Source organism: Podarcis filfolensis, assembly GCF_964270895.1.
Source record: "Podarcis filfolensis genome assembly, chromosome: 7".
NCBI classification, from domain to species: domain Eukaryota; kingdom Metazoa; phylum Chordata; class Lepidosauria; order Squamata; family Lacertidae; genus Podarcis; species Podarcis filfolensis.
In genome coordinates this window covers 53,170,865-53,184,750 of record NC_139603.1, presented here as the reverse complement: position 1 = coordinate 53,184,750, position 13,886 = coordinate 53,170,865, and the positions used below count along the sequence as shown (strand labels likewise).

The 13,886-nt window shown below is 38.1% G+C and overlaps 1 protein-coding gene across 8 annotated transcripts in view; it reads left to right on the top strand.

Annotated features, from left to right (window-relative positions):
• LOC310766637 (transcription elongation factor A protein 1) overlaps nucleotides 1–10,217 on the top strand; it is a 41,376-nt gene extending 31,159 nt beyond the window's left edge. For 7 of the 8 annotated variants that reach the window (XM_083623119.1, XM_083623111.1, XM_083623113.1 and 4 more), the window contains 6 exons: nucleotides 2,163–2,311; nucleotides 3,427–3,483; nucleotides 4,496–4,650; nucleotides 5,411–5,557; nucleotides 8,920–8,991; nucleotides 9,938–10,217. In XM_083623119.1, the coding sequence (XP_083479245.1) occupies nucleotides 2,163–2,311; nucleotides 3,427–3,483; nucleotides 4,496–4,650; nucleotides 5,411–5,557; nucleotides 8,920–8,991; nucleotides 9,938–9,946 (589 nt within the window). In that variant the 3' untranslated portion in view covers nucleotides 9,947–10,217. The remainder of the gene's footprint in view (nucleotides 1–2,162; nucleotides 2,312–3,426; nucleotides 3,484–4,495; nucleotides 4,651–5,410; nucleotides 5,558–8,919; nucleotides 8,992–9,937) is intronic. The other variant, XM_083623112.1, reaches the window with a different exon arrangement.
• The last annotated feature ends 3,669 nt before the right edge of the window (nucleotides 10,218–13,886 follow it).

Below are 13,886 nucleotides of genomic sequence, written 5' to 3'. Positions count from 1 at the left end.
AGGCTCCAATACTTTGGCCACCTCATGAGAAGACTCCCTGGAAAAGACCCTGATGTTGGGAAAGATTGAGGGCACAAGGAGAAGGGGACGACAGAGGACGAGATGGTTGGACAGTGTTCTTGAAGCTACAAACATGAGTTTGACCAAACTGCGTGAGGCAGTGGAAGACAGAAGTGCCTGGCATGCTCTGGTCCATGGGATCACGAAGAGTCGGACACGACTAAACAACAACAACAATTTGCAGACAGTCTTTCATAGGCGGGGTTGTGCAAAAAGTCATAGTACAGTAAGGTGCTGGTCTGCAAGAAAAATCATCCTGAAATACTATCACACTGTTACACCCCAGGGTTGAGGAATGCCCTCCAGGAATCAGAAGAGAAAACAGAAATTTTCTTAACCAGGACTTGCTCTTTTCTGGGACTCCCAAAGGGCATTCTACCCTTCTCTTTCTTTCAGGACCAGTACATGGAACTTTTCAGGGGTTCTGCCTCACTACACATATGAGAGTGGTGGAGAGTGCCTCTTGGGAAGTTTCCAATGCCCCCCTTTTGTTCTTTACCTTTTTTATTGTAGTTTTATTGTCACTCAAGAGTATAGTTTATATTCTAGTAAGGAGTGGAGGGGTAATGTTTTCTCTGGTCTGAGGGAGTAAAGCAAGCCTTCCCGTGGAAAAGCAATTGAAGATGTTTACTCTGCCTGTTTGCTCCAGAAAGGGGGCCATCCTGAGGTTTAACAATGCTTTCTGGGAGTCTCAAATAACAGAAATTCATTGTGAGAGGGGGATTTGTTTTCCCATGTATTTTGCAGATGCATTTAATACTAGGGAAAGCAAAAATCCTGTGCCATATAGCAAAGGTTATGAACTGCCTATAGGCCATTCTTCACCAAAGTGATGTCCTCCAGATTGCATCAGCCCTAGCTAGTGTGGCCATGCTAGTTGGCACTGATGGGTGATGTAGCCCATAACATTTAGAGAGCACCAGGTAGGTAAGGGCTGCCACAGACCCTACCCTGTTTATACCTTAGTTTACTTCTTGCATTAGAATTACACAATATAATATCTTGATATTTGACACAGCAACTATGAGAACTGTGGGAGTTTGTATTGGAACACAGCTAATAATGTAGATTTTGTCTTGTTCTATAATTTAAAACAGCATAAATTCCAAAATGAATACATCTAGTCACTTTTCTGCTACTTGTGTGAGTGCAGTGGAGTCTAGCAATGTTCTTTGCAGTTATGTCAGCTATAATTTGTATGTTTGTTTGGTGTCATTTTCTTTTCAGTAGGTCAAACTAGAACATCTCAGATGTTAGGTAGTACTGTCTTTCATTTTTATTTGTGACTTAACACAGGTGACATGGTAAATAACCAGTTGCTGCTGAAGCACTCCTGCTGCACTCCTCTTCTAGCATGAGCAGGATCAACAAACCATAAGCCTTGGTCTACCATGGCATCTGAACCAATACTAGTGATTGGGATGCCCAAATTGACATTTGCCTTCAAGTTGTGCTTTGGAGAGAAACAAACCATGAGCAATGATTTAAACTGATGCTAAGCCAAGGCTTGTGTTAGTTGCTTGTGCCAGGGAGGAGAGGAGCGAAAGTGAGTATACTAGCATACTGCTCATTCATGATAAGTCAAAACACAGCCATTACTTAACTTTTAACAAGGTTGATTGAGGCCTTGAAAAATAATATTTTCTGTGAAACTGTGTCAAATGCCGCCTCTTATTTCTATTCAGATTAGAGTATAAAAATATGTAAGCCATTTCTAATATTTTGGCTTGCATATAATTAGTGCTAAAGGGTGATCGGTAATGAAACTGCCTTAATAATTGCTTTATGTAATACTGCATTTTTATTTTTATTTTTTTATTGGTATCTGTACTTAGCTATGGCCCAACCTCTGTTTCATATTTTAGATGCAACTCTGTACAGTGATGGTTTTTATTATTTCCTTTGTTATTACTATTTACATTTTAATATTTAATATGTTCCCCCTTTCCTCTTTTTTCTCTTTATATTTTTGGCATATAATGAAAACAGCTTTAATCAATAAAAATACTTAAATAAAGAGAGAAAGAGAAACTGACCAATGACCAGTTACATTGCAGAAATACAATGAAACTATATTTAAAAAAATATTATTCTTTGTTTAGCAGTTGCAGCAGCAACTCAAGCAGTAAGAAAGAAGAAGCTAATGCTTCCTCAGAATCATTTATTACCTCCTTTCCTCGAGCTCCAAGCACATCAGATTCTGTACGGATGAAATGCCGAGAAATGTTAGCGGCGGCTCTCAAAACAGGAGGTAAGGATTGTTTTACCACCTTTGCAGGTCATCCTGCTTGACATTTCCTCTCTGGTGTTGCTTGCAATTGTAGTTGTAAGGCTATTTTGCAGTGTGAGTGGTGAAGCAGTTTTTTGATAGATGAATATAACTAACCCCTAGCATATATGTCCATTGGAAGCAAGTAATGCTCTTTGTGACAAGCCTGTATTCTTATAATACTGTATTCTTCTCTGAGAGCCTTCTTTGATTGCTGTGGTTTCACCCTGTGTTAGGAATGCTTAATTCTGAAGTTTTATGAGTTGGGTCTAGAGATCCACCCACAGAAAGGAGATGGGGAAAGAGTAATTTTCTTGCCTCTCCCTGCCAGACTCCAGAACCTCCTGAAACCACCTGGGAATTTTTATTAATAGGTTGGGCTATGATGGAGGAGACTGAGAGGAAAAGGGAGAAATCACACAAGAGCAGGCAGAGGCATCTTCTCAGAGCTGGAGGCTTTTTCGGGATAGGCTGTTGGGGTTGGCAGGGCAAGGAGGGGTGGGAAAATCCCCCTCCACTCATGCTCTTCTGCAGACTGATCTCATAGTTAATCCAAAGCTTCTCTTCACAAGCAGAAGTTATATTCAGCTACAGAAGGACAGTTTCTAATGGAAGTGTTGCACAAGAAAATATATTATCAGCAGGATCCTATTAAGGAAGGCTGCTCCAACACTTGACAACAAAGGAGTGAAATGTTTTCTAGTGGGGAAGTTTAAAGAGAATCTGAATAAATTTTGTTTTCACTCAAGGATATTGGACAGATGAGCATGTATGAACTGCTTTTTGGAGGGAGAGCATCTGAGGACCTAGAGAGGTGTAGAGGTTGCTAAATTTAAAATTAAGAAGTCACCAGTTCCAATTAACAACCTGAGAGTTGTTCATTAACTCAAATAAGAGTTCACAAAATGGCTGATGTGAATGCAGCATCACAAAGCATCTCTTGTTGCACTTACTGTGTTAGACAGTAGGCACAAAGATGGGACAAAAGAATCACATTAAGTGTTCTAGAATAAATTTTGATAAAGGGTGATAGAGAAATGTGATGAATAAATGTTTTAATACATATTAATAGTCATGCAACTCACTTTCTCTTTCAGATGATTATATTGCTATTGGTGCTGATGAGGAAGAGCTGGGTTCTCAGATTGAAGAAGATATCCTTATCTGTCCAATCAGTTTTTTACCATCTATTTTGGTTCACTAGGCTGATGCTAACTCTTAGCTTCCTTCTAAAATATTTTGTGACTTTTGTGCTCCACAGGTGCCTCTAATTGTTTGTGATTGTCTTTATTGTTAATTGAGACTTTTAATTCTTTTTATGAACCACCTTGAATACAGAAGGCAATATAGTTAACTATGTTAGCCAACTTTTATGTCAGTTTTTATATTATTGAGTAAAAGCCTGCTGGAACAATGACCTCTCCTTTTTAATTTTACAAAGTGTTATATAAAGCCTGAACATAACACGGCATAAAAAATGAACATATTAAAATGAAATCTTATATATTATACTTATTAAATGCCAAATGGCATGTGTTCTCTAGGCACCGGCAAAAGGAAAAATAGATACATTAAAAGCATTATAAGATGCGCAAAAACAAATATACAAACATTAAGCAATTATAAAATGCTGCTAAAGCCGATTATCAAGCAGCAAACAAGAGAATAGTGACACATAAAAAACTAAAGGAATGCAGAATTAAATCAAGAAATTTAAAACAATTGATGTTAAAAACCTTAAAAGGTATGAGAGATCAGAAAGGATTTTGCCTGGTTCTAAATAACATCAATTAGGTTCCAGGCAGGGCATTCCATAGTCGTGACTTCGTAAAGGGTGCAGTTTGCCAAGCACTCGCCTTCTTCAAATTTCATTCATTTCCGTGAAGCAGCTGTACAGAAGCATCCTTCGAACCTTTGCACAGTATCTGCAGATTTGTGGTAAACTTTGCTGTGCTAAGATTACATTCCTGGACTAAGATTATATTCGCTATGTGTTCTAAAATTCATCTTCAGTCTCAGCAGGCCAGTATTGTATTTTTAAGAAGCTCTTGTCAGTTCAAAGAAAGCAACAGATGTAGATGTAGGGCTAGTTTTGGTGAAATGTTCATAAAAGAATGGAGTGCAGTGTTGTGCTATTCCTAAGTGTTGTCCTTAACTCATAAGCACCTATATTTCAAGAACTAAAAAATACAGACATGAAATACAAAAATAGGGTACGCAGCAGGATAGCAAATCTTAAGGACACTAAGAATCCTAATCTAAGGAAAAATGTTTTATGTGGGAATATACCTCCTGACAGGTTTGCTAAAATGACAGCAGAGGTAAGTAGCTCATTCTTTGATTTTCATGGTTAAGATTTGAGTGTAATTCCATTCAGCTAAGAGCTGGATATTTTGGAAATAAAATGCTTTGATGTACTAAAAATGTTAACAGCAAACAGTGCTGTTTGAATGCAAAACCTTAGCTATACTTTCTGTATATTGGGATTGAGTAAGCAAAGGAACATTGTCTTTTATGTGTAGCTTATCTTCCGGAAAGCATTAATGTAAAAGTATGTTTTTAGTTCTCTCCAAATGGCTTAAATCCTCCCTGAAGTAGTAAGATCCACTAGCAACTACCTGTGTGCAGTCTGGATTCACCTTAAATCTGTCCCCCCTAATCCACCCTCTAACAGTAGCTAAGCCCTTCTCAGATGTACCATGTCTCTTTATGGATTTTTTAAAGATGAAGAATGAGGTTGGATGTCATCTGCATAACAATGGCACCATTCCAAAATTATACACTATCAGTCCTAGCAACTGCATATTGGTGCCCCCAAAACATGGGAGGCAAAATGGAGTCTTGTGATCTTGTGTAACATATAGGATAATTGTCATGGAGCTGAGCACTCCAGATGGGGCACAGGGAGCCAAAAATTACCTCCCTCCTTTCTTATGGCAGATTCCTTCCATCAGCAGACAGACACTGTTGGATACCACACACTACACAATAAGTAACCTTTAATTTGTATTTGAAAGTTGTAAGTACAATAAAAATATTTTAAAGCCTATTTCATCATCTCTCTGTGTACCCTTACCACAGGAGATGGCAAGTGATGAACTGAAAGAGATGAGAAAAAATCTTACCAAAGAAGCCATAAGAGAGCATCAAATGGCTAAAACAGGAGGAACTCCGACCGATCTCTTTACATGTGGCAAATGTAAAAAGAAGAATTGTACTTACACCCAGGTATGGCAAGTGATATTCTCCAATATTTAGCCTTCATAACCTCACCACATTCACCATCAACAGGACTTGCTTATGAAAGATTCCATATCTGAGCAGTGAAAGCAGTGCCGATTGTGGTTAGACAGTGGAGGCTGTGCGTGTACTTGGGTAAATAACAACATGAGTGTATGGTGGTCAAAGTTTGAATGGGCTTGAGAGCATCCAATTGTTTTGGAGTAACAGCAGTAAATCTAGATATTTTGGTTGTAGCCATAAATGTATATGTGTTTACAAGTGGTACTTTTGTTATCCTTACAAATTATTATTTTTTTTAATCTTATTGAAATAGTTAAATAGTAGAAGCAGCTAAGGTTCCTCATGATCAGCTATCAGGATTTTATTATTATTTTTTGTAGAAATGTGTGACTCAGAGTGTCTGTTGTCTGGTGATTCAGTTTTACTGGAACTGGTTTACTTAATTTTTTAAGTATAAATGGTCGACATATTATGGATATGTGGAGCTGCCTGGGCCTTGGAGTATGAAGTGCTGTTCACATTAAAATGGAATATGAATAGTAGAATCCTTGGGGCTAGTTTCTGGGTGGGTAGCTGAATACATCAAGTAGTTGAGGGAAGTAGAAATCAGTCAAGGTAAGCAAGAAGGTATTATTTTAGGTAGAGACGCTCATTGTGCATTAGTTGCTCGCTATGCATTAGGCCTTTTCATCTTCCCCTTACCCATCCACCTCCTTTGCTCTCAAAAGCTGCTTGAAAATTGTTGGTCCCTCTAAAACAAGGATAGGACATATTGTGCAGATATTGTTAGACTGCACTTCCTTTCAGTTCTCACCATTGGCCAGACTTCCATAATTTTTTGCATCAATTTTTTGTTGAGTGCATCTCCGGGGGTGAGGTCAAACCACAGCATTAATAGCACCAAAGTGACCTCTCCAGGGCACAAGCTTGGTCAGTGTATATGGAGGTCCTGGGCTGTCCAGACAAGAAGACACCTCTTGCAGCCTCACTGATTTGGTCCAAAGGAAGGCAGAGCAATACATTTGGCACCAGCTTGGCTGCAGGAGTTACAGGAAGGAGGCATACTAGGTGCCATCCAACCATCTTAGAGACTGCACTCTTGATTTGTGTAGGGTTTACTCCATAGCCCTTTCTTCTCCTGAAGATATCGCATGAGGCAGTGGAGGTTTAGGATCAGAATTTTCCTTCTCCTCGATGAGCTACCTTTCCAGGATGATAGCACATACAGAAACCATCTTCTCGACCATTGGACCCACTATTGGTCTCCTCTGCTCAATCTGCCGGAGCCTGTCATGCATGCAGGGGAAATCCCTAACTCACCAAGGGTTTGAGACCCATTGGCTACCCTCACCTGGTTTAGCTGGCCAGTCAAAGCCATTCCCGGGATGTGGCTACTGTTTCATGCTGGCAGCTTTTAGGAGCCAGAGGTGAGAGTTGAGTGCATGGTGGGGACTAAAGGTGGAGAAAGTGATTCTTTTAAAGAGGCTTAGTATTTCTGATACTAAATTTTAGGAGTGGAGTTTATATATTCTGTAAAAACCTGCCTTTTCCTACTACCACCACAGCAATCCCTCAGATACATGCTGATGATGTGCAATCAAAGCCAGTTGGACTGACACAGCCCCCAAGGCTAGAGATGTAAAATTTCTGGAAATTTTGAAGCCATGAGGGGGGGGGGAATGTTTCCCCCCCTGTTTTTCCCCCAGGAAAAATAGAAATTTTGGAAAAATTGGAAAAAAGTTCAGTGTGGAGTAGTTTTACAAATTGTGTGAAATGCAGTGTATATAAAAATATTATGCTTGCAATAAAACAGGTAACCACCCCCCTTTTCCTCAAAAGCAACAAAAAAAGCAAGAAACCACCAACATGAAAAATAATCAGATTTGCCCCTTAGCACCAACAGCAAATAAAGTTAAGGTCCACCTCAGTATTTAAGCTCCATAGAACGTCTAGCCTTTGAATAGTGCTTAAAAAAAAGAAAAGAAACAGAAAATACAACATATACATGCAGTTTATTCTATTTCATTTTCTGAACAACTGCTATCATTTTCCATTTTTTCTTCCTCTTCCTCTTTGCATTTTTCTCATGGACTTCTAAAAAACAGTTTGGTGGTAAAAAGGGAAAAAGCCCTGTTCCCCCCCAATTTTTCCGGGTTTTTCCCAGGCCTTCCCATCTCTACTTGAGGACAGCCAGGGGAAAGCGTAAGGCAATTTTTTTGCATGCTAGGCCCAGAAGTAACCAACATCCGGTTACTGAAAAGTATGTTGCACTAAGGCTCAAACTCTGTTTGAAAGGAAAAGGCGTGTATGTGTTTTTAAAATTGAATTTGTTATTATATATTATAAACCACATGATGTTAAGAGAGCTTCTAAACAGTTTACAAAAATATACAACAGAACATTAAAATGATTGATAAAACACAGTTAAAAGCAGGTATTTAAGAGTATTCGAACGATGATTAAAGTCAGCAGTGGTTAAAAGGAAGTAAATTGCATGCAGCTTCTACGTGTTCCGATGGGCTGGCCCTAACAAAAATGTTTTGAGCAGTTGCCAGAAAGAGTATAGTGAGAACACCTGCCTGGTGTCAGTTGGCAGGGAGCTCCAAAGTGTGAGCGCTGGAAGGCCTGGAAAAAAAACAGATAAGTTGGGTGCAGGGACAGCCCCCCCCCCCTGTTTTTTTCCAAAGCCATTTTTCCCCCAGGAAAAGTTGAAAAAAAAAGTGTGTGGAATATTCAAACTATATCAAACTATTTTTTTCAATTTTTCCAGAAAAAAAGGGCTTTGGAAAAAACCAGAAAAAACTGGTGTGTCCGTCCCCCCCGCCCATTTTCCCATTTTTTTTCAGGCCTTCCCATCTCTACCCAAGGCTGGGGTATACTACAGCATACCGTTTTTGCTTCTTGTTCTTTCGGTGGCCCTTTAGCTCCTTACTCCTTCTCCACCCACATTGGGGCAAATAAGATGTGTCACTCAAAAGGATCTTCTGCAAGAAAACAGTGCCATCTGCTTCCAGCTATCAAAAGATGAATAGAGGGTGGGAAATTATAAATTAGGGCACTGAGTAGAAGAAGAGAATGACAAATGGAGTGGGTGAGAAAAGAGACGGGCAAAGAAGTTGAAGATGGAGATTGTCCCTCTATTCCACCCTCTTAGTCTTTACTCACTGGTAAATATTGGGTTAAAAATGAGAATTGGACTGTGGTCTTAACACACATACAGAAAGTGAGCCCTATTGAACACAGTGAGTCTTGTTTCCAAATAAATATGCAGAAACAGTAATGCATAAACAAATTGTGTAGCATAATATTAGTCAGTTTATGCTTGGAGTTCTTTTCTCCCCTTTTAGGTTCAAACTCGAAGTGCTGATGAACCTATGACAACATTTGTTGTGTGTAATGAATGTGGAAACAGATGGAAGGTAAAAAAAAAAGTCTTGTTTGCTTTGTTTATGTAACAATTTCTGTTATATTACCTGGTTTTTGAAAGAACTGTGTTTGTCTCATTCTGGGTATGTGTCTTTATTTATGAGTTAACAGTGTTGCAGCCTAGACGTAAAAAGAGAGAGGTTTGAGATGCCAATCCATTGCCCAGTCATATGGTCTCAGTGGCCTCACTGGCCTCTATTGGAAAAGGGATGCTGAAATCTGTAATAAAATGGCCACCAGGTGGGGTAGGACTGTAGAAGGGGGCCTATATTAACCCAGAAATCATCCCGTGCCCTGGGCAACATTGAATTGCTAGCTAAATAAATAAATAAATAAATAAATAAAATAGAATATTAAAAACAATACAGCATCAAACATTAAAAACTTCCCTAAACGGGGCCACCTACCTCTGCTTGAGAGGTAAAGAGGCACCCAGGTAGAGAGAACATCAGAAAGCTAGAAATGAGAGTCTGATCTTATACATGTTTACTGAGAAGTCCCATTGGTTTCAGTAGGACTTACTCTCAAGTAAGTTTGAAGCTGCATCTCAAGTTTGTTCACTCAGAAGTGAGTTGCACTGCTTTGGTGGGATTTCATATGGATTGGGAAAACATACCCCGTGTTTTATGCTCTCCCCCCCCCCCCCCTGTATTTTTTACTAGCTTAACTTTTCAAGTTAGATGGGTGGAAGTGACACACACACCATTTGAACATCAGCACAATCTGTAGGGTTTTTTTCACATATAACACCCTAGCAACTAGGGTTTTCATGTACTTTCTGCTGATCAGTGTTGACACTTTGGGGGTGGAAATGGGTGAATGAAAGTTCTGCTACCATGCTTGTTAAGAATGTGAACAAAATGTAGGATCTTCATTTGCTTTCTCTCACTGGTGATATTATATGCATATAACTCATAAATATTTCTTTTATTTTGACAGTTCTGCTAGAAGATGAAATTCTTGAAATCTGGACCAGTATGAAAGAGGATTTTATATTTAGCTTTAAGAACTAGGTCAAGCATCTAGATTCCTGCAAAAGTTTTTCGCTTTCCTTTTCCTTTCATGCAGACATCTCTGAAGTTAAATTTTGGATTTTGACACAGCCATCCTGTAGTTAATAGTCTGTAGAGCCAGGAAGCTCAATTGTATGGTGTAATTTCGATACCCTCGCCCCCACCCCATTTTTATAAGCAAGTCTACATTAAACTTTTATCAATGACATTTGGGTAACTGCTTTTTTCTTAACTTCGTGAACAAAGAGTTGTATATCTCTGCATTTGGCATATCCAGCTGATTTTTTTTCTTGTATAATAAAATTCATATTTAATAGTACATTCCTTTTTAACCATTTTGGTGTGTTAGAGCAAATAGTTTTGCTTTATACTCTCATAATAAACTATAATTTGTGTGGGTGACTAGACTGCATAAACCATTTTTTCAGTGGCCCTCAATTCTTCATTTAAAAATCTGATTATTTGTAACACACACACACCTCCTATTAGATAATCAAACTTTTTATGTTTTTGAAACTTGCATTGCTCTATCCAGTTTAATGTGCAGTCTTGAAGCATGTGCTTTATTATATTGTATTTAGTTCTAGAGAAATTCCTTAATGGTTGATTTGAACTTACTGTTTAGTTTCATTTTTATATTCTATAAATGAACAAAGATGCTCTGTAGTATGCTGCCTACCTGAAGATGTAAAGCTAATCTTTACAAATTTATAGTGGTATTAGTTCTTGTGAACTCTTAATGACCAGCTCTTTTTACATGTAGAGTTGCTGATTTCTTAGACCTGAGGTCAAAAATAAAACTATGGTTTTTCACCACCTGTTTGGGTGGCATTTTGTTAGAATATTTCTCTGACTGTTAGGGAAATACTGAAAAGCAAAGTTCTTACAATCATTTATATTTTGGTATAGTATACAAATCTATTAGAACGTGAGTTTTACTAAACATGGCTTCAAAAGATAAAAAACTGACATGGAATGGATAACTGAATATTTTTCATTTTCATATTCACAATAAGAGCAACATGACAAACTTTGACTTCATTTACTGCAGAATTCATTTTTTGGGTACTATTCCATGTTGCCATGTTGACTGAAGAGAATAGGATACTCAAGTAATCAAAAGTAACATTTCTCAGTAGCAAAACTCATTAACCTGCTCATTTGACATATGTTTATTATATACATGGTGCTAATTTCTGTCTCATCATTTTTATAGCACTTAAAGTCTTAATTCTAAATACAAGCACACTCTCCTCAGATTGTTAATTTTATTTTGGTGACTCCTTTTTGATGCCAAATTATAGCTGTGCTTTAAACATTTATTAAATCTAATTTTGAGTTAGAATTCTAATTGTTCATACAAGTAACCTATATTGATCCATGTGAGAAATTGCATGTGTAGCTTTTATAGCAGCATCTCTAATAGCTGAAAAGACTCATCTGACTATTCATCATAAAAAACTATTTCTCTTCAGCTGAACTGCTGGAGAAACTTGAAGATCTTTCTTAATAATGACTGGCTACTAGGTTAAAGATTAGGAACATTCATGGTGGGTAAGGGGCAAGCTCCATGTTCAAAGATAGTATACCTCTGATAAACATTATTGGTTTGTCCCCAATATCTGATTTATCTTTGTTATGTCCTGCGTGCTTGTGTGTGTGTGTGTGTGTGTGTGTGTGTGTGTGTGTGTGTGACAGTACTTAAGCATATACATGTTTGGTCTGATTCAGTTCCTGTATGTGTATGCCTGCAGTGCAGCGGGGTGGACTAGATGATCCTCAGGGCCCCTTCCAACTCTATAATTCTATGATTTACTAAAGAAATTCATGTAGTTTATGTTCTTAAAGCTCCAGCTGTATTCCATTGTTTCCTGTCTTGCTTCCTGGGCCTACGGTTATTTAAAGATCAGCTGGCTTCGGACAGCAGTGTATATCTCAGTTATGCAGCATGTCTCAATGAGAATCTGAAAATCCATTTATCTTTAAATTCCATTTCTGTAGGTCCAAAAGAAGCTTTTACAGGGGGTCTAATTGGTAAAAATGGATCTTCTCAATTAGGTACTTTGAAACAAGAGCTCCCAAAATTTTGTAGAAATAGCTTTGTTCCATACATACTAAACACAGGTATAAAAATGTGGATAGACCTCATTAGCTACAAAATCTTGTCTGAAGCGACCCAGGTCAGTGTTTAAATACAGCTTGCATAATGCCATTACTAGTGTTGGTGATTTGAATAAAACGTACCCAAATGTGTTGGTTTGCAAATAAAAACAAATGCTAAAATGTGAATGCTATTACACTATTAATCTGAAGATTTCATTTGTAGTGACAGAATATACTAATTCAAGTAATAAAGAGGAGGATGGGATGCCAAATGTAAACATGAGTAAACTTGCTGATATCTATAAAACATATTGATCCATAACTAAGGTTTCTAGCAGACTGGGAAACAGTGGGAAGCTTAATCAAGCTGCAAAAATTGTGTCCTAAATTTCCTTCGTTGGAGCTTTTTCTTCTTGGAACTTGAGATGTTTTGATATACAGTACAACAATAACAATTTTAAAGCATTTTGTAAACGGTGCTCTCTAGAGATTTATTTAGCTGCTTTGTAGTTTTTGCTAATGAAGCCAAAAAATTAAAGGGCAGTGAATGTAAGCACCTGAGGTCAGGATCAATTGACTGTCCTAGTTGGAGGTGTCCATACAATTTTAATATTGTATAATGAAAAGAATAGGTGTATAAATGTTCTGTTGAAGTTATTGGTATATATAAAGGGCAGACCTCTAACTGATAATGTCAAGGGACTAGAATGCTGCAAGTTGCTAATGGGTGTCCTGCTGCTTGATAAATACCAAGCCTGAAGTAGTAATGGCTTTCATCCCCCAAACCCTGGGGTATATTGATTCAGTGACAGTAGGTTTGACTTATTGTGATGGTAAATATGAATCATCTGCAAAATATTGTGTTAAAAACTCTTAAATAGACTTTGCTACCACATTTCTTTGGATGCTTATCATGATGATTGTATTCTTTGCTTGAAGGCTACTTTCCTTAGCTTGCAGTTATTTGTTTCTTATATTTATATTCTTTCTTTTATCTGAGGAGCTCAAAGTGGTTCTCCCCCTTCCCATTTTATCCTCACAAGAACCCAGTGAAATAGCCTAGACTGAGAGACAGTGACTGGCCCAAGGACACGCAGTGAGCTTCATGGCTGAGTGGGAAATTAAATCCTGGGCATCTGGATCCTAGTCCAACACTTCATGATACTGGATCTCACACTTGCTTTCTCTTGCTGCTGGGATCCCATGTGCAAGGCTTCTGCAACGCACAGTGGGCTCCAGTTCTCTAAAACTTGTTTAATGGACTTACACTTAACATGACTCTTTCATATAACTGTTGCAGTATACTTAGTACCACGTATTGCTTAACCTTGCAGCAGGCATTGCAGCAGAAGTTAACGTTTTTGCTTTGCAGATGGGAAGCTGAAACTAAGAATGGCTTCCTAAGATCACAAATGATGGCTGAATAAAAATAAGAACTCGGATTCAAGTATATTAGGACATTTTTGTCTATTTGTCTAGCTTCTTAATATTCAGTGCCGTAGTAACTTCTTGGTTAGGGTCTGTTGATGTGAACTGAATTGGATCCATGCAGTTAGGTTCCACATACCCAGCATGTGTGGGAAACAGTTGTACAGCAGGCTTTCATTATGCATGACAAGCCACTTTTTGAAGATGCAAATGCTGTTAAAAAATAAATTGGAATGTGCAATCGATTGAACATAGTTACAGGTAGGTAGCCGTGTTGGTCTGCCGAAGTCGAAACAAAATAATAATAATAAATATTCCTTCCAGTAGCACCTTAGAGACCAACT